The sequence below is a fragment of the Mixophyes fleayi genome, chromosome 9 (genome assembly GCF_038048845.1).
Source record: "Mixophyes fleayi isolate aMixFle1 chromosome 9, aMixFle1.hap1, whole genome shotgun sequence".
NCBI classification, from domain to species: domain Eukaryota; kingdom Metazoa; phylum Chordata; class Amphibia; order Anura; family Limnodynastidae; genus Mixophyes; species Mixophyes fleayi.
The window spans coordinates 122,091,474-122,111,164 of NC_134410.1; the positions used below are offsets into that span (position 1 = coordinate 122,091,474).

Sequence of the window (19,691 nt, forward strand, 5' to 3'; positions counted from 1 at the left end):
TATATATATATATATATATATATATATATATATATAATTACTGTAATATAATAACAGTATTAGTATAATAATTTAATAATGGCCAGTCCTGGAAGAGCATGTTAGTGATATTGTGGATGACTGTATGTATAACAGATCACTGTATAACTGGGGATTTCACCATAGGACCTGCAGCTGTTCTACTAATGAGGTCTGGGGTGGTGCAGAGGTCAGGCTGAGGCTGAGGCTGAGGCTGAGCAGCCTATATCTAGCAATGTTTAAAGTAGATCCATAGAAATGGATATTACAGAAAAGGTCACCTAGGACTATCTATCTGCACATGAATTAGGTCCAAGATGATGGCCACAGGCAGCCCCATGCAGTAATATTGCAGAGCCCCGTTCCCCAATCCCATAGTCACCTGTCCTATTACTATCAGGGTCTCTAAGACTTCAAATCCCAGCATGCAACGGGGCCGGGAGGTCTGAGCTGTCAGTCACTGCAGAGACTACTTACACAGTCACCTAGTGTGGGTCTAATTGTAACTATTTGTGGGTAAAACATGTGCTCTCTCCACTGCAAGATGGGGCCACACATCCAGGACATGTGATTTATAAAGAAGCTCAGGTAAAATTCTAAATTAATTAATATATATATATATGTATGTATATATGTGTGTGTATTATGTTGGCATCGTTTTTGATGCAGATGACATTTGGAGTTTCTGTGATGATATATATATATATATATATAAAATGTGTTAATGATTTGGGACTATAGAGACAGCCTCATCAATATTAGTCTTGATGTCACTGTATTGTAATGAATGTTGTGTTCACCTCACAATATGGCTGCCTCCACAGTGTGCAGGTTCTCTTTAAGGGACCTATTTAACAATCTACGGATTTTTGCTCCTTTAAGTATCGTCTGTCATCGCAGCAATGACTTAAGGGCGCAGTTTAGTATTAAAGTCACGCCCATACAGCGCATCCGATAGACTGTCCTGGTGGTGACTCTTTTCTAATGACAACTCCAGGTTCTGACCCAGAGTCTTTACTGTACATACACAACCCTAAGTCGCACATTCGCAGTTGTTATTTTCGTTAAATAGCGCAGTGGAGAGCAGGAAGGAGAGCGATCCGAACATCCCTCTCCTGCAATCCTTTCCCCCTAGGATTGAATGGCTACTGCCGTCTTCAGATGACGTGAGCCATCTGGGGTGAGGTCGAGCTTGGTAAATTTAACCAAATTGCAGCCCCCATTGAAAATTATGGGGACTGTTGTACTGTGCGGTACTTTGCGTAATGCCGGAGATATCTCCGATATGTCCTGCGTTGGGCATCTGTAAGATTGTTATTATACTGAAATATGCCGAAAACATGTCAGTGTTAGTGTGGCGCTTGGTTATGATGTCACAGCCATGCGCCACAGACTGAGGAGCCGAGGGAGGGGGCTCTGCTTCAAAGTTAGAGGGGGGGGGGGGGGGGTGACGGTGCTGCCAAGGGTACTCTCACTAGTTCATTCACCGCCCCCTGGAAATATCAATTCTGATTGGCTCCCACCATAGCATCGGATGCAATGGACGTTCCAGAAACACCTTGTGCCATATTGAGTCTCCCCCCAAAATGTGTTCTGTGCAGTGTGCTCGTTAACTGTGTTTGACCCCTGGGGGTGTATTTACTAAACTGCAGGTTTGAAAAAGTGGGGATGTTGCCTATAGCAACCAATCGGATTCTAGCTTTCATTTATTTAGTACTTTCTACAAAATGACAGCTGGAATCTGATTGGTTGCCACAGGCAACATCCCCACTTTTTCAAACCCGCAGCTTAGTAAATCTAGCCCCTGGAGTTTTAGGATGTGGCATTACCTCTGTTATCCGTTCTCTCTATAGGGGTGTTTTATGAATACGACACTTCATACAAACCAGAGCATATAGCTATGTACAGCCAGCAACTTCTGAATAATAAATATATTACTGTGCTGACTACAGAAATGTACTGTATTGTATTATTGTATGCGCAGGCAGGGCCTGGGGGGAGGAATGGTGCTGTGTTATGGCAAATTATATTACTATTAACTTTAAAAAAAAAAAAAGGTTCATGATGATCGCACCACGGAGACCAGTAGTGACAGGGGACTTTGTGCTGTGGATTCACTGACTCTTAGGGCTCCTTCTAATCGAAACAACAAAACAAGATCTTTCTTTTATTTTCCACGCTTATTTATTATAAGCCCAAAATCAGCCAGTTTAAAGTCTACGTCCTACACAGAGGAAGCAGAACTTAATAATAGGATCCAGTGACTTTATAATAATTTCACACATTCTTAGTGGAAGGATAGTCTGCCTTATCAGGAATAGTGGTCTAGCACAGAGCCGGTAAACTGTCCAGTTTTAGGGCTAGATTTACTAAAGTGCGGGATTGAAGAAGTGGAGATGTTGCCTATAGCAACCAATCAGATTCTAGCTTTCATTTTGTAGAATGCACTAAATAAATGACAGCTAGAATCTGATTGGTTGCTATAGGCAACATCTCCACTTTTTCAAACCCGCTGTTTAGTAAATATACCCCTTAGTGTCTGTATCGGTATTCACTGCCTATACCGACACTAAAACACTCCGGTTGTGAAGGGGTTAAATGTATACGTTATTCTGTTTAGTAATAGTTTCTGCAAAGCAGACCAGACTTCCTGCCTGTAAGCTTGTTATAGGACACTTCAGGAGTCTCTATCACAGACTTTACCTGGTGTGTTACCCTGTAATGTGCCCACAATCATTCCTGTGCTTTTATTTTGATTAATAGATCACTCTTTTGACCTCAGAGCGCACAGCAGGGCAACCTACAGGCAACGGTGAGTACATACCTTGACATGGCTGATAACACAGAACAAAACCTTGGTGTGTACTTTCAGTGAAATTGACATTATGCCTATCTATGTCTGAGTGACAGCAGATTATTCTTCTTACATCATTATGACCATTAGTACTTTAATTATTTGCTAGCTGAGAGCGCCCGTGTTCATTACCATATTATCCATATATCTGCACGTTTGTGCTATGGGATTTTCGTGTAAGATGCTGTTGTAGGTTCCATAGATTGCTGAGAAAATAAAGCAACCGATCCATTGTTTTTTTATTTTTATTTTTATTATAATCACTAGAAAAATGAGACTCTTGTTTCTACGGGCAGCACCACTTTTGCACCAAATTTAATAAATGCAACCCCTACCCCTGTATATTTGCCACACGGGAATAAAAAACGAGACGGACACAAGTAGATTTGATGTTTTTATTAAGAAATGACAGTGGGGATATACACATCACTGCACTGTCCTTCAGAAAAAACAAACAAACCACATGGCTATTTTGCACTTTGGAAAGGTTTAAAAAATACAATTTTATGTTTTTTTTTTAAAAGGCTCGTCACACTCTACAGAAAAATCAGAGCTTGTTACATTATAAACCTACAGAAGTATGACCGTACCAGGTTACTGCTGAATTTATCAAAGGTTATCATGTACTATAAACGTTGGGTGACGCCAGGTGACAAGGTACTTTGTGATCTACAGGAGTGTGTGGAGACTATGGCAAAAAGTGGAGCAACATTTTTGCATTTAATGAGTTGCCTGATTAGACTTAATAGTGAACGTTAAGTTGTGATTCTCACAGAGCCACTGCTTGTGATAACTGAGCTCTACACTGGATTGTTAAATCCCCCTTGGCTTTTTTTTTATTGATTTGTAAATCTGTATAAGTGAGTGGCAAATTACACACAATCAGAATTTGATGCATTAGTCCATTAAAGGCATGTGATCAATAGGTCAACCCTATAATTCAATGGTAGATCATGATTTTAAATGTTTACAGCAATTTAAATATAGTAAATATTTTCTATAAGCAACATTTTTGCACACCAGCACATTTCCATGGCTTAGCGAGTGTTCAGTGGTTCTAGAGATGGTATTAAAAATCTTTATGTACTAAAAGCGCCCTCTTGTGGCTTTAGTGAAAAAAAATGAATGGTGGGTCAATGGGTACCATTGAACAAACGGCAAATAAAAGGCACTGATTCTGTGTTGCTGTACTTAAATCACAGGTAAATTAACTTCATCAGGGACCGTGTGTGTGAAAATAATAAATAAATTCTGTTTGAGTTCAGCAGGGAGCTGTAACCATGATTTGTTCATTATCCTCTGCTTAAAACTCAAGAGAGCTGCCTGAAACTACCATTTGGGGAAGTCTCCAATATCTCACAATACAGTCTTGCCGTTTAAAAATCAATTCTGTATAATTATGTTGTACATGCAAAACACTTGTGCTTTTGTTACCAACATTGCTTCGCGACTATTGGCTTTGGTGTCTAGCGTCAAACATTACGTTCGCTCTTGTGTGCAAACAGAATGGCACATTTTTACTTATTTGATTGATTAACTTTTTTTTTTTTTTTTTATGTTTGCATATGTAGCAAAAGTCTTAAGAATTCTGCACAATATAATTAACACTTTGCGTACAAATGTTTTGTTTCTCTTTTTTCATGCACTTAGAAATGGAAAATGCTCCAATGGATTTTGATCTGTTTTATTTTTTATTTTTAGCCGCAGTTTCTGTTTGTATCATAGATTATATCTTGATTAAAGTGATCGGTGTGAGAAGGTTGAAAAACTCTGATATATTTATTTCCTCGCACAGTTTCCCACTCCGTTCTCAGACCTGCAAACTAGTCCCGGAAAAGATTTCAGACAAATGAATTTGCATATTCTTAAATAACATTTAGGGCGGATTCTATTCCAGATCTTTTAGCTCCCACAATTCCCTTCTCTGTATCTATATAGTCTTGTACATTGTACGTTGCATACGTCTCCTAACAGTCAAACACCTCTAGGTCATTGATCAGTATATTAATTCTACAGATCGCAGTCAACACTGGCATTAATGTGTACATGTTTGCAATTCAACTTCTTAAAAATAATCCTATACATTTGCTCAATTAATAACATTTTTCTATACATTATCTGTCATTTTGCTACTGTACAATAATATTCCTATTAATTGAAATGCATCTAGTGCTACTATCCCTATAAACATTCTTATCTGAGAATATTATTTAAATACCTCTAAACAGCCACTTAGTTCTGTGACGTAGTTTCTTATTATCAGTGTAAATCTGTTACAATGTGTGTATATCTCTTACAGCCAGTATCACCCAGTACATCGATACTGTCTATATATTTCATTACTATACTGTACATTCAAAAATTCACTCATTTTTCAAAATAGTCACTCGCTGCATTACAGTAACTGGTACCTAAGGTACCTCTATGGGGTTTAAATACTTCAATATAAGTCATATCCTTCTCTACATGTTAGTATTATGCTAGTTTATGGAGCTGGATCATATACAAGGTCTGAAACAGGACTGGCCAACCTGCGGCTCGCCACGTGTTGTGAAACTACAAACCCCAGCATGCATTGCCAATAGATGGTCAGCTGATAGCTGACAATGCATGCTGGGAATTGTAGTTTCACAACACCTAGGGAGCCACAGGTCGGCCAGGCTTGGTGTAAAGTGTTGATGATGTGTAAAAATGGATATGTTCATTCATAGGGACAGAATATGTCCGTAATGGGCAACAGGCAGCCCCCCGAGCTTTCCCTGTGGCCCCCAGCTCGTTCCAGCTTTATTGTCAGATCTGTGTGTTATAGCTTGTAACAAATTATTTAAAATACCCGCTGATATGTTATTACAGATAGGTGTCTCTTTCTTTGTTTAAATGTCTTGTATTATCTTATTAATGAGATTAAGGGTAATGTGCGCCCTTTTGAAGTTTAGAGGCTTGCCGGTGTGGCCCCTGAAGTGTATCGGGTTGCCTATCTCTGGAATACATGGTATTGATGAAAAGATTGTTTGACGTTATAAAGATAATATCTCATGACCCTTATGCTGCCAGTGAATAAAAAAAGAATTATGGGAGTTGTAGTTTTACAAGGCTTCGAGGTGTGTATGTGTGACGTAGTAGGAGGTACCATGTGCACATTGTACTATCTCTTCTGGTACCTGGAGGTAGGTAACTTGTGACTCTCCAGCGAATGTGGAGCTTAATGTCCCAGCACTCCCTGCCAGCCTGGGGCCATATGTAACCCCTTTGAGGACAGAATACTACCTCCAGGACACCAGTTGCACCCTGCTGCCTTAGAATGGGGCAGCAGGAGGCAACTGGCGCTAACAGCAGGATTTAGGGGTTACAAAATGTTGTAAATGTTGCTGCTTGTACATTTAACAATGATTTTATTATAGGAATATTATTACAGTAGTTTTCACAAGGCTGTAGGCTAGTAGGGGCATTACGGTGACCTCAGAGCTCACTATTATAGAATATATATATATTCTATATTAATGGATGGCATATTTCTATCTATATGACCACAGAAAACTTCATATATTCAGCAGCCACTGCGGGGACACAGAAAGAATCCAATAAGCTTCTCAGTATTATTTATAAAATACTTGATAAAAATCAGGGCTAAGGGAGAATTGTCTTTACTTTATGCACAGCTACCTGGTGTGCAGATTGCACACACGCAAAGAAACGGAGCAGCTGACCTTGTAAAAGGTTAAATGTGTACACAATGGAATAATAACACTTTATTGATCCCCTGCAGTAACGGAGTGGTCAGTTAATCAATGTGCTCCAGGCGTTTCTGACAGAGAACAGCGTTTTACCGGTATTGAAGCACATTGAGCGTTGTGTGACATGTAGGAAATGGTTATTGATTATTTCTTCCAATGTTTGCTTTAGAACTATCAGAAAACCAATTTGTATGAAGGTATTGAATAGTTTTAAGTTTGTTTTTTTTATGTGCCTATCACTAAGGTGTGAAAGTCTATGGGCTAGATTTACTAAGCTGCGGGTTTGAAAAAGTGGGGATGTTGCCTATAGCAACCAATCAGATTCTAGCTGTCATTTTGTAGAAAGTACTAAATAAATGAAAGCTAGAATCTGATTGGTTGCTATAGGCAACATCCCCACTTTTTCAAACCTGCAGCTTAGTAAATATACCCCTATGTGTGTAAGTAACTGGGTAGGGCTGTAGGCAATCAGCATTTAAAGCATTCAAACATTAACAATGCAAAAGTGAATAGATCCAACTCCAATAGCAACAACATTTGTATATGAAACCACATTTGTATATGAAACATCATTTCTAAATCTTATTGTTTCACACAGTTCCTGGGGTCTTATTATGGAAACATCGCCCTGCATTATTTATAAATATATACTTTGTTTGAAATAAACATTTTGAATAAATTTCCAGTCTTACCTCCGCTAAAATCCTTGTCTAATATGCAACAACTGCAGATACTGTAAATCACCCCAAACTGAGATTTCTGTACCACTAGTCATCATCCAGCTTCAGGAGGGTCTGGGTTCTAGAACTATGGGGAACATTTCTGAAAACTTGTATGTTGCCCACAGAAACTAAATTCTAATACATAAATTCACATTGCAAAACAGCTGCTTTGTGAATAGCTTGTTTAAAAGAAAGCCTTGTCTTTTACGAACGTCACTTTTGCGAATTCGAACATAGCGGTCTTTTTCTGTAATCTGAGATTTGATTGGATGCTTAGGGCGACGCCATCAAGGTGTCTCATGTCATGTGACTTTAGTTTGTCTATATTGGATGAATGATTATGAGTTCTCATTTTGAACCTGCAGATCAGGGATGTAACATTGTATTGAATAAGCAGCTCTCTCCTGAGATAACTAGTCCAATATTACAGAAACATGTGTAAATAATTAGGACCAAGTAATGGCAAAATATAAAACATACAGTATTTTCTTAATTTGTGATAAGAAATATCTACATTTCTGATTTTTACAACTGTTATGGCTAAATAAGTGTCAGACACAGCTTAAATATGGAGCACATCAAATTCTCCATCACACCAATATTTATACATGGTGAAGTTTTATGCAAACTCATTCACACACCTAGATTAATGTCCAAACACATGATATAATTTTATACCTGTCCTCTCCTTTCACATTTTGTTCTGCTTTTCCCACCTGTAATAATGTGAGCTGAATTCATAGCCTGCAGTTAAAGGCATCTTTATACTAATATTGATTGACAAGTTCAGCCTGGTTTATTGCACGCAAAAAATAAGTAGGAAAAGCAGAGACCTGTTATAATTGCTCCGTGAAAAGGGATGAGGTTGGAAGGTAGGCGATATCACCCTTTTTTTCAGAACTCTCATTTTAGAAATAAGATAGGCACGTGAAATAATTTAGAGCGTAAGCTCTTCAGGACAGGGGCTGATGGGATTGTGTTTGAAGTTATGATGGAAGGTGCTGCCTGTGTTTTGTTTCGCCATAGAAATGAATGGATACATACAAACTGAATTCAATTCTGAGCCTTGTACAATTTTGCATTTAAATGATGGCTCCCCCTAGTGGAGATGACTGGGAGAACATCATGCTGTTATGGGCTTACCCAATTATATGTATTGCAGTTAATTAAAAAGTTTATATTGACCCCTGCAGTGTATTAAGTGAAAAGTAATGTAGACCCACTATCCATCAGTTATCTCATCCACCCAGGTGTATGTAGTTTGAATGACACCTGAAGAAATATGAATAATGTTATTTTGATCAATACATATCGATCATAGTGATCTTTTTGGTGAAACTTTTATTTGAAAAGAGCAGGACTAATTCTATATGACATAATGCACGCCCTGCTGTAAATTATATTGGTAGTCTAAGTCGCCTTTAGTTCTGTAACCACATAAAAGCACAATGTAGGCCCTTCGTTGGCATTTCAATGATGTCAGAATTCACGGTTATATTATATGTATATATTATTATTATTATTATTATTATTGTTTATTTATAGGGCACCACATGAAGTCTGCAGCGCCGTACACGGGGCAAACAAACATATGTATATAATCTATATTCTCTCTGCATGCTGGTACTAATTAAAATATGTTTAAAAATGTGTAGCATATATGTATCGCGATTCCTACCAGCCAATCGGACATGAGCTGTGATCACACTAATGCAGGTCAGACTAACACCAGTGAACGTCTGTCCTTTAAAAGGTAGAATAAATCCCTGGGGTCTGTGTAGGGTCCACGATGAACTGACTTCTGTAATGTCATTTGCCCTAGTACTAATTACAAAACAAACAGATACCTCTGTTATGAAATGATTAATCTTCGTCTATATCCGACCCCAAAATCAGCTACACAAAAAAAAACAGGGTCTAGAATACCAAAACGATTTATGTTTGTAATCAGACGATGTCATGTAAAAAAAAGGCAGCTATGTATTCATTAATAAGTCCCTTCGCTCGCCCAGAGAGAGGCGCACTGTGTGAAGACGGCAGCCCAGGTATGTCCTGCTTTGGGGCTGTGTGGATGAGCACAAGATACAAGACCAGGCTGCTCTCCGTCTCCAAAGCATCCCATCGGAGAACGATATATACTGCCGGCCTGGCCCGTGGAATTAACTACTACAAACTGCAAAAAACCTCTATTAAACCTGAGCTCCCGACTAGAGGAGAGGAAAAACTGGCGCCGTGGCCAGTCGCCTTCAAACTCTATATATCTATGTAAATATATATCATTTACAAGTTAGTATAGTGTACATCTATTTCTACTGTGTTCACATAACGATAATATCAATATATTGCAACAAGGGTCCTAGCAAGCAACCTGACCGCTTCTAAAATTATGGAACCGTTGCGAGTTGCCAGGTACGTGTGACGCCATTAATAGGACCCCTTGTAACACGAAACACAGTGTGTGACACGGGATCTGCTGTGAGGGGGACACAACACAAATTTGCTGGTGATCTATATGTCTACAAAAGATGTTGTACGACTGTGGATAGAAGTGCCCAGCGCTGTTCAACACAACACACACACATACCGTGCAGGACGGATGAGGAACCTCTGCACGTTCAACAATTTTAAATATGCTATTTGCTCTTGGAAATAAAAATTGCACTTAAATTCTAAAGTTACCCCCACATCAAATACCTAGAAACCCCTTAATAAGATATATGGATATATCTCTGTATAATACTAATATCTCGCTCCGGTCTTACGGCTTCTTCAGCGTTCAGTCTCGGTGTCCTGGCTGTCCTTCGTCCTCCGCGAGGAATAGAAAAAGTCACCTGGATTTGCTACAATAAGTTCATTGTGGTTTTTGAAGGCGAGTTGGGGTCCTTGCTCTCTAGTGCATGAACTGTTAATATGATTTTCTTAATAAAACCTGAGCTTAAGTCTAGATGGGACCCTGGAATGTAGGACCCAGTGTTTCTTGGTTAGTCTTTTGCCCTGAATTGGTGAAGCTCAGTACGAAGACTTCTTCTCTATTCTCTACACTCTATCTTCTGGCTTAGACTTCTCAAGCCTGGTGGCCAACTACCTCCCAAGATAAACCACCCCAAGAGATCGCCAGTGGACTCTGCCTCTACAGCTTACGTCCTCGATCCCCGGTCCTACGCTCTCCGTGTCGGAAGATCCCAGTAGACTCTATATAGCCCCTTTTTGGAAATCATCACGAAAAAAGTACTCCTAACGTGGGTTGCTGTAGACTCATAATATGTCATCATAATCCAGCAGCTTGGAGTGTTGGCGAGTCTTCCAGAGGCGATATAATCGAAAATCAAAATACGTTTCGATCAATTGTTTTCCTGAAAGTATAAAAAAACGGGAGTCTCATTATGAGTGAGTTAAGATCAATGACTTGCTCATTTTATTTTCTACCCTAACTATATTATATCTCTATTTCCTGGGCTGTTAAAATCTTAAGAAGTACACCTTCCCCCGGTTCCCTAAAAGGGTCAACTGGCACCTAGATTGGACTGGGTGCCTCCTCGGTAACTTCTCCACATAGACTACCTCTGAGATCATCAGCTACGTTCTCCTTAATCATCAAGTTCTTTGTTAATATATCACATAATGTTCCTCCTGGTTTTCAGAAGGCTGCGTGTGTTAGTAGTGGCCATAGAACTCTGAGTTGACTTGTAATATCTTTATAATCTGCAGTAATTGATATGTAATTCCTTATAATGCTTTCAGCATTAGAAATCATTCTTTACACGAGATAATCTCTATGGTGCGGTATATTATAAAGATACTTTTGCAGTGTTATAACACGATGACTGGGAACAGTATTTCCCAGTCCGAGAAGATTTGCGGCATCTGCCTCCAGCAGTCTACACGTCTGTTACGTGTGTTTGAGATGACTTAAGCCCCAGTGATGGTCCTCTGGTTGGACGGTCAATAATTATCAGCTTATGAGCGTGTTGTTAAGGTTTGGAATAATTCTGCGTAACAGTGAATCTGCCAAGAGAGTGACAAGTGTGGACTGCATGACTGATCCCAATTACTCACGGGATATCTAATCAACTTGGTCTAATTATCCCAGTAGAAGATTAAACCATTGAGCAGATGCTCTCTCCAACCTCCTAAAATATCCCATTGAGAAGGAGACGTGAGGATTACGCTCTTAATGATGTATGGGGCATGCAAATACTGTGCCAGGCACTGTGATAATCTTGTCACGGAGGCCCTGCCAACCTGTGTCTCTCCAAGTGTTGTGAAACTACAAGTCCCAGCATGCCATGCCACCTATCTGCTGGCTATCTACTGGCAAAGTGTGCTGGGGCTTGTAGTTTCACAACACTTGGAGAGACACAGGTTGGCCAGGCCTTTTGTGGAATATATAAATACAGTACTGGGTGTCTGTCCTGTATAACGAGGCTCATGGATCTGGGTCTTACCTTGTGCAGATAGCTCCAGAGGAGACTTAAACTCCATCCGGTATGGACTCATTAGATTCTTCAGGTTCTGGAAAAGCTGAGCGGATAAAAGGACATTACATTTTAAGATTACAGATACTTAATGTATTATTGTGGTTTTATTTGTTGTTGCAATGTTTTAATGTTGTAGTATTTCATCCAAAATTATAGTGACAGCTTTGTCACACAAAAACGAAACGCAAAAAAATTGGGAACCACTGACACCTTCCTCTAAACTGATGATCCGTCTAACATATATACCCACTCTCACCCACCCAACAGCTTGTGCTGATTAGAGTGTAATCTAGAGGCCTCCTTCATAGGACTGTACCTCTCATCTCCTGCCAATATTAGGCTTTATTCATATAAGAAACGTAAATGCCGATTAGTGCTGATACGTGCCGTAGTTTGTGTTAAATTGCTCTGCGTGTGCCCAGAAGCCAACTATCCGCCAGAGAACACAAGTGAATGCAATTCATCTTTGAGCGCAAAGGAGAATTATGACAGGCTGTGATGTCATGAGGCGAATGAGGAGGGGACTGGGCCTATGTACAGTGAGGGAGTGCCAAGCTCCAGCGTTCAATTGAACTCCCTGCAGACATCCTCTGTACAATGCTGTGCCTCATTTGCCCTGGAGAGGCGCCAGAGGATACGCTGTGCCTCATCTGCCCTGTAGAGGCACCATAGGAACCGGTGCGCCTCATCTGCCCTGTAGAGGCACCATAGGAACCGGTGCGCCTCATCTGCCCTGTAGAGGCGCCATAGGAACCGGTGCGCCTCATCTGCCCTGTAGAGGCGCCATAGGATGCGCTGTGCCTTAATCGCTCCACACACACAACTTATCTTTCATCCTTCCACCCATCATACCTTCGCTCCGTTAGGGTTCCCCAGCACGTAGCACCCCATAATGTGGACCACGTTGGGCTCCGGGTTAGTTTTGCTCATTAACTTGCTCAGACGCCTCCAGAACCTGTAAAAGCAGAAATTATATTATTCCTAGATCCCAGCAGAGCCGGCGTCGTATTTATAAGATCCCAAATAAGTGGTTTGTGTAACTTTTTTTTTTCTTGCTTTCAAAGCCTAATGGTAATGATATGAGCAGGTTATTAGGATATTATACAGTGACACCCAGGTATATAGAAGTGGATGTACAATATATCAGGGGATTGGTCTGTCTGTTATACAGAGGGTACAATAGGCATTCTGCCCTATATACAGATAAGCGCTGCGTACTCGCTGTTATTATAGGCATTTGTTCTGAGCTCTCCTGCACTGACGCCAGTTACGCGCCGTTGTGCGTTCTACGCTCAGTCAGCGACCTTGGTGGTGGCGTCAATGCTACATCCCCCACTAAACATAAATATATTTGATGTTGTCCAAAAACAAATTTCCTCTTAACCACGGAACATTTAACATGACGGGCAGATTTCACAGTCTGCTCTTCATACATCAGAGGATCGGTCCCCGAGCACAATCCACTTCTCTCCTACGCCATTAACCTGCTACAATGTATTCCTGGATGACAGCACCGCACGGGGAGATGTGAGGATCTGAGATCAAGTATTGATACACAAAGCACGTAGCTGCATCTCTACAGTACATGAACCGTTCTACCGCAGACTCCGTTTACAATAATATCAAAAAATATTTTACTTTTTTTTGTATAGATACTAAGAGGGAGATTAATCAAAGGTCGATTTTGTTCAGACGTTAAAATCGCCCAAAAAGTTCATAAATTGTTAATGCACGCCTGAAACGCTCCAATTTATAAAAATACTAATAATAATAATTTAAAATTTAGGCAAATTTCCTTTGTTGAGCCATTCATTTAAGTAGGCAATGTATTTCAGTGGGAGCAGAAGGCCCATTGAAATGAATTGCCCATAGAAATTAATAAATGACGACAAAGCAGGTTGATACTACTGCGGAATTGGAACAGACTGTATGGTTGACAGGGCATGATGGGACTAGTAGTTCCACAGTAGCAGTTAGGTTTTTTTTTTTTGTTTTTTTTTTAAAGACTTTTTAACCTTACAAGTCTAGAAAAGCAATTAGAGGGCTGGTAATGAGAATTCTACTTACACAATGAGATCCTCTTCCTTCTCCACTTTGGCAAATGTAGCAACTTTATTTTTTAGCAAGTAGAGGTACCCTGGTCCCCCCTGGAAAGAAAGCAGAGGAGGGGGACTTAGCGGCTGTACAATTATGTCACTGTGTCTTAGCGAAATGATGGCCGCGTTCTTATTAATTGTCATCATGGCCGCCCGAGTAAAGAATTTAATGTAAGTCACACCCCAACCCCCCCCCCCTCCCCCCCCCCCCCCCAAAAAAAAAAATAAAAAAAAATTACAGCAAGACCATGACCATTTATGGGTCCATTAATCAGGACAGTTCCATTAAAATAGGGACTTTTGGGCGGTAGGCAATAGTTGTCATCTTTTTAATTACTGATATTATAATAGCTTAATCATTTATAACCATGAACACCTAATAATATATAAGAGTAGTTCTCCCATCTCTCAAATATTAATCTGTTCGTCACCTACCTGGCAGAATATCAGCATCTCCCAGATCTTGCAGCCCTTCCTATATACATTCAGCTTCTTCTCAATTTCCTCTGTGGAGAGAGAGAAAGATACATTGTATATCGGTGACCACAGGAACGTTCTGTGAGTGTGCGGATACATTTTATAAATATGTCCCTAGGGAACGTCCTGTTACGTTGTATCCATCCGGCACACAGAAATGTCCTCTATGAGCATGTCACAGAATAATCTCTTGTGATTTAGGCCGGTCGTCTCATAAATAAATGCTTTATTTTATAATGACATTAAGTAAATTAAATGTCACATCTACTTCACGTCAAATTACTGTGAAGCTGCCAAATGACATTATAGCACAGCGTTAAGACTGAAGCCTAAACGTTTCCAGTCTTACAAGTGTCGCTGCACATTAATATTCTGCAATATGTAGTAGTTGGCATATTTATTGCAATTTTTAAAGGTACGACATAAGAGCAAAAATCTAGTCGATAAGGACCCATCACAGTGAATTACCATTTACTGAAATGCTTGTTTAATTTTGTCTTGCTTAGCAGAACAATTGCCAACGGCAGTCTATGCAAATCAGAGGGAGGAGCCAGATCCATCAGGCACTAGTAGATGACCCTATTAGTGCAACTCTTGGGTGAAAAGTGCATTATAGGCAAAGCCTTATTTAATGGTTTAAACGCCCCATGTAATCCTATAAATCAGTTATGTCTATTTTCCCAGACAGAAATGGACCCAAGTGGATTGAATTCAGACAATGACAGCAGCACTAACTCCTAGCCCAAAGCCACTATACTAAACAACTCTCCCCGATGATATAAAGAGGTGGCTAAAACACACAGAAATGAGGTCGAAAGATGCTATAAAGCCATGCAGTACATAAACGTTGCAGGAAGGTACATACAAGCCAGTAGATTATAGTAGCATGGAGGTGGAAAATCAGATTGGTGATAGAAATGGTACATATTGGGGAACCTACCTAGGATGTCCTCAAATGTTGCATGTTCATGATCCTGGACAGCAAAAGAGAATAGTAGATATGAATATGTTTTTGGTTTATATGCGTTACTGTATTAAAGAGGGGAATCATCCTGCTCCCCTGGAGATGCGGTCTAGTTAGTCTTGACCAAATATCTATAAACGCTACCTGCACGCCCCTTTACTGTTAAAAAAAACCCCAAACAAACCCCCCCCCCTCTACGGCTTACCCACCGTTGCCTGCCAGGGCTTGCTGAGCCTTGCAGTTCACAATAGTATTTAATCTATTTGTACATAGAACTATTACCATGGCACTCAAAGAACCAGGGGTGTAAGGAAGCACCCCAGCGCTTTTCAGCAAACCACGGTTTGGGCTAGATGGGGCACATTTATATCCGGCACGTCCCATTGGAGTATATAATATAAATGACATTTCACATGAAGGCAAATATGCGGAACATTAGAGGGTCTGTATGAAACACTTACAGCCACAATAAGTGGAGTAAACTGGACCCCTAATGTCATAGCCCAATTATCTGGGGGTTTGCTGCCATTTGGTTATCTGGTATGTCCGGTGATGCAGATGATATGAGACGCTATGTAAAATACATGAAAATAAGCAGTACTTACATAGAGAATGGGGATGATGGAAGAGTCGTCTCTCCGGATTATGGTCGGGATATATTCTGCTTTAGGGACTTTGGATGAAATTAGCTGCAGGAGACAAAAACATAATTAGACACCTGACATGCGCTGAACATTCCACCTATCCCACATACTTCAGTTATTGTTGTGCTCTGTGATGTCCCTGGATTCTAGTAAACGGATAGACTGTATTCTGATCAGTATTTTTGCTGCCTAGAATATGTCTGCCTCCATTGTAAGCAACACGTCATTTAAAATAGGAGTCGTATTCTGTGTTCCAATGCAAGTAAGAGACTTGAGTCGTGTGTGGATAGATTACTCTCCTTTTAGATATGTGTTATACATTGGATATTAGTTACTTTGTAACCGCTGCTTCTAAATCACTGTTGGCTAATTTCTGTTTCCTGAGCCGACCCACAAAAGCCACCAGGGGGCACCAGCGAGGTGCCAGGCCACGGAGTGTCTACAAGACAGCCAGGTTGTCGCGCAGTTCTTACCATTATCTTGGGTGGAATAAAATCTTCGCCTTCACACGACATGATTTCCATTTCCCTCTCCGCCTCCCAGTTCAGTTCCTCACATTCCTCATCCAGAGCGGTGCAGGAGGTTTGCAAATCATGGCCTGAGAAATAACAAACACTGGTCAGGTGGAGGATTTGGCTCTTTTTCTCACCGCCCCAGAGGACGTAGACGTTGGGGTAATGCTGACCCGGGGACCCTTTACCCCCAGCTCATCCATCTTGGTCACATGGTGGAATAAAAATACTCTCATCTGTACATTTATATACAGCAGGCCGACAATGAATAAACTGGCTGCAACAAAATGGCCTCTCTGAGTTAAGTGCACAAAGCAAGGAAATGCTCATCCTAAAGTCGTACTTGTTTACTTTATGGACCTCCCCTGCGGGGCCCTGGCTGGATAAGGTGAATAAATTACACATGTACCAACGTCCGACCATTTACTTATGGTCCATTTAGAATATACTTAAAATATATGGCTCCCCCATACCTGGGACCTCTGCCATCTATAAAACACTCACCCCTACTTGCCTAGTGCTAGACCTCTCGAAGGGAAGGGATTAACAATCACACTCCAGGGGGTAATTTTATCAAGCAACGGGTTTGAAAAGGTGGAGATGTTACCTATAGCAACCAATCAGATTCTAGCTGTCATTTTCTAGAATGTACTAGATAAATGACAGTTAGAATCTGATTGGTTGCTATAGGCAACATCTCCACTTTTTAAAAGCCGCAGTTTAGTAAATATACCCCTAAGACTCCTACATTACATACGCACAGCATTTATCCTTCTCGTAGTGATTTGTTCGAAGCGATCGCTCTAATTAAAAATGATTGAATTAGAACACGAGCCCCCTGTATTGTATATTACAGTGATTGTAGAGGAATCACTGTCTGTTCAGAAACCAAAGTCGCAGCTTGATAAAATTTCCCCCAGGTCTCGGCACCATGAAGACGGGTTACTGATTAGTACAAAAAGGATAACCGGGAGTCCATTTATATGTCAGCCAGGCAACCTTGGCGTTATATTTCCAGCACTGATATAATTCCTAAATACTGAAATACTTACTTTCTCTGGAATCGTGGATGGAGTCGGCTTTAACTGGGGTCGGGTCGCTCCAGGACCGGCTGAAGCTTCTTTCTCTTCGGTCAGCAAAGGCTACAAATATAGAAACAAAATGCTGGTTGACCCCCTCAGTAATATTTTAGCACAGTACAGCTCTGCGTATTAGACCTGGCACCAGATACGGCGTGGCTCTGCGTATTAGACCTGTCACCGGATACGGCGTGGCTCTGCGTATTAGACCTGTCGCCGGATACGGCGTGGCTCTGCGTATTAGACCTGTCGCCGGATATGGCGTGGCTCTGCGTATTAGACCTGGCGCCGGATACGGCGTGGCTCTGCGTATTAGATTTGACATCCTGACAGGAGACGATCTGAGCCAGTAGTAATGTAAATTCTATGTCAAGCGGTAAGTTGAGGGGCCGGTGAACCCCATTGTCACACGCGGTGACCTTCACACAGATATTAGTGTGTATAGAATATTAATATATCCAGAGAACAGTCTGCACTCAGCGGAATGTGGGAACACAAATTAATAAACAGAACCGCTGCAGACAAACATTTGGGAATTCCTATATAAAACGATATAAATACACATAAAAGACACATCAGACGGCAATAGTAATCCACATTCAGACGTGCTCCTTACTTTGAGCTTTCATCCTTCGACTTCCAACCATCCGTAAGTGTTTGCGGAAATTCCTGCGGGAGAAACACCAGAACAGATGAGTAAGAAGAACGATGAGAGTGTATATAGAAAAGGTTTTATGTTGATGAAGAGGCCTCCAGCCTCCCAGATATGATTAAAGACTGCAATTAAACTTTGCAGCTCAGTAAGCACAAGAATGGACCAACAATCATTTGTTTCGGAGTCTTCTCCTGCATTATGTGTATAGGATTAGCAGTGGTTTAATATAGGACTGCTGACCCATAGCCTGTGACCGCCAAGGCCTCTTCAGCGTCCCTGACAACATCTGGATGATCCGTTGAGGTCCAAAATTTAGTCGTCAAGTCTTTTGGGGTGAGTTCATAGGATCCTCTCTTTTGGAACACGCTGTGTAATACCAACTAATATGTTGGCATTCCTCAAGCATATACTGTATTTATAACTATACATGTCCCGAAGATTGTGATGCAAGAAAGATTGGGGTATAATTTACTGAGCTGCAGAGTTTAGGTTTGTATCCAGTAAAATATATATCATAATGACTCACTCAGTACATATCACTCATGCAGCCCACCAGCATAGCGGTAAACCTTGTTCTTATAAAATATAATTTAGTTGTGATTAATATACATTTATATCTCCATTCCATTTCTAAACACATATCTATAGCGCGTGATGTCCCCTGCTCGCCACACGTTTATTCGAGAAGCTGGTGTAGGTGATGAATGCTTCCTTGCAGTTAATTTTGAGATCTCAAGCCCCCGTTAAATTTTGGTCTGGAGGGCTCCTGCACAACTCGGGAAGAGAAGCCTTTTTTCCAAATAATCATTGTTTTCTCCCGTACGACTGCATTGTGTAGAAATACTTCATCTTGAAAGTGAGGGATTGATGTCAAATGTGATTTGGACAAAGTGATAATTTTCTTTGGCTTGTGTTTCATTACTGTGCTATTTATGTTCTGTACAGTTTGCACAGTGTAGGGGCAGTGTGCGTCCCCCACCTATAATCCAGCTCAGATGGCTGCCCTATCAGTCCCCTCTGGCTAATTTGTTCCTGCCCCCCCCCCCCCCCATCGGTGCCCCTTATGTTGATGCCGCTGTTCAACGATGACCAATCTAAAAATGCAACTGTAGTGTCGTACACACGGTTGTTGCATTTGAGTGTTCAACACGCTCTTAAAGCCTGTTAGAAGTGCTTTATTACTGATAGTCCAAAAAATAATGATTAGTGATTGGGCGGTACACTCGCATTTATGACAATCGTCTGCTTAGCCTAAATGTCAACATTCCTTCCGCATTAATAACTGGTACAATGTAGCAGAGTTCTATTGGAACACTTGTTAAATGCACCGTGCACTATCCTGCAGGGGGGCCTTGAGAGCATGCTTTGTGCTCACTTCTAACTGAGCGTTCCAGGTTTTTTTTATTTAAGAGGAGTGTTTATTTATCTTCTGTGTAGAAGATTAATTCTTAGGATCCA

At 40.8% G+C, this 19,691-nt stretch overlaps 1 protein-coding gene and 1 long non-coding RNA gene across 3 annotated transcripts in view; one reads left to right on the plus strand and one right to left on the minus strand.

The window, feature by feature from the left end:
- The first annotated feature begins 486 nt into the window (after window positions 1-486).
- LOC142101168 (uncharacterized) lies at window positions 487-3,479 on the plus strand. Its single transcript, XR_012678967.1, has 3 exons — window positions 487-606; window positions 2,782-2,830; window positions 3,397-3,479. It is a non-coding gene; the product is annotated as an uncharacterized LOC142101168 (long non-coding RNA).
- NSMF (NMDA receptor synaptonuclear signaling and neuronal migration factor) overlaps window positions 3,254-19,691 on the minus strand; it is a 37,438-nt gene continuing 21,000 nt past the window's right edge. For both annotated transcript variants that reach the window (XM_075185416.1, XM_075185417.1), the window contains 10 exons: window positions 18,195-18,247; window positions 17,552-17,641; window positions 16,461-16,585; window positions 15,949-16,032; window positions 15,320-15,353; window positions 14,338-14,408; window positions 13,874-13,953; window positions 12,659-12,761; window positions 11,774-11,849; window positions 3,254-10,681 (listed from right to left, as the gene is read on the minus strand). In XM_075185416.1, coding sequence (XP_075041517.1) covers window positions 10,584-10,681; window positions 11,774-11,849; window positions 12,659-12,761; window positions 13,874-13,953; window positions 14,338-14,408; window positions 15,320-15,353; window positions 15,949-16,032; window positions 16,461-16,585; window positions 17,552-17,641; window positions 18,195-18,247 — 814 coding nt within the window. In that variant the 3' untranslated portion in view covers window positions 3,254-10,583. The remainder of the gene's footprint in view (window positions 10,682-11,773; window positions 11,850-12,658; window positions 12,762-13,873; window positions 13,954-14,337; window positions 14,409-15,319; window positions 15,354-15,948; window positions 16,033-16,460; window positions 16,586-17,551; window positions 17,642-18,194; window positions 18,248-19,691) is intronic.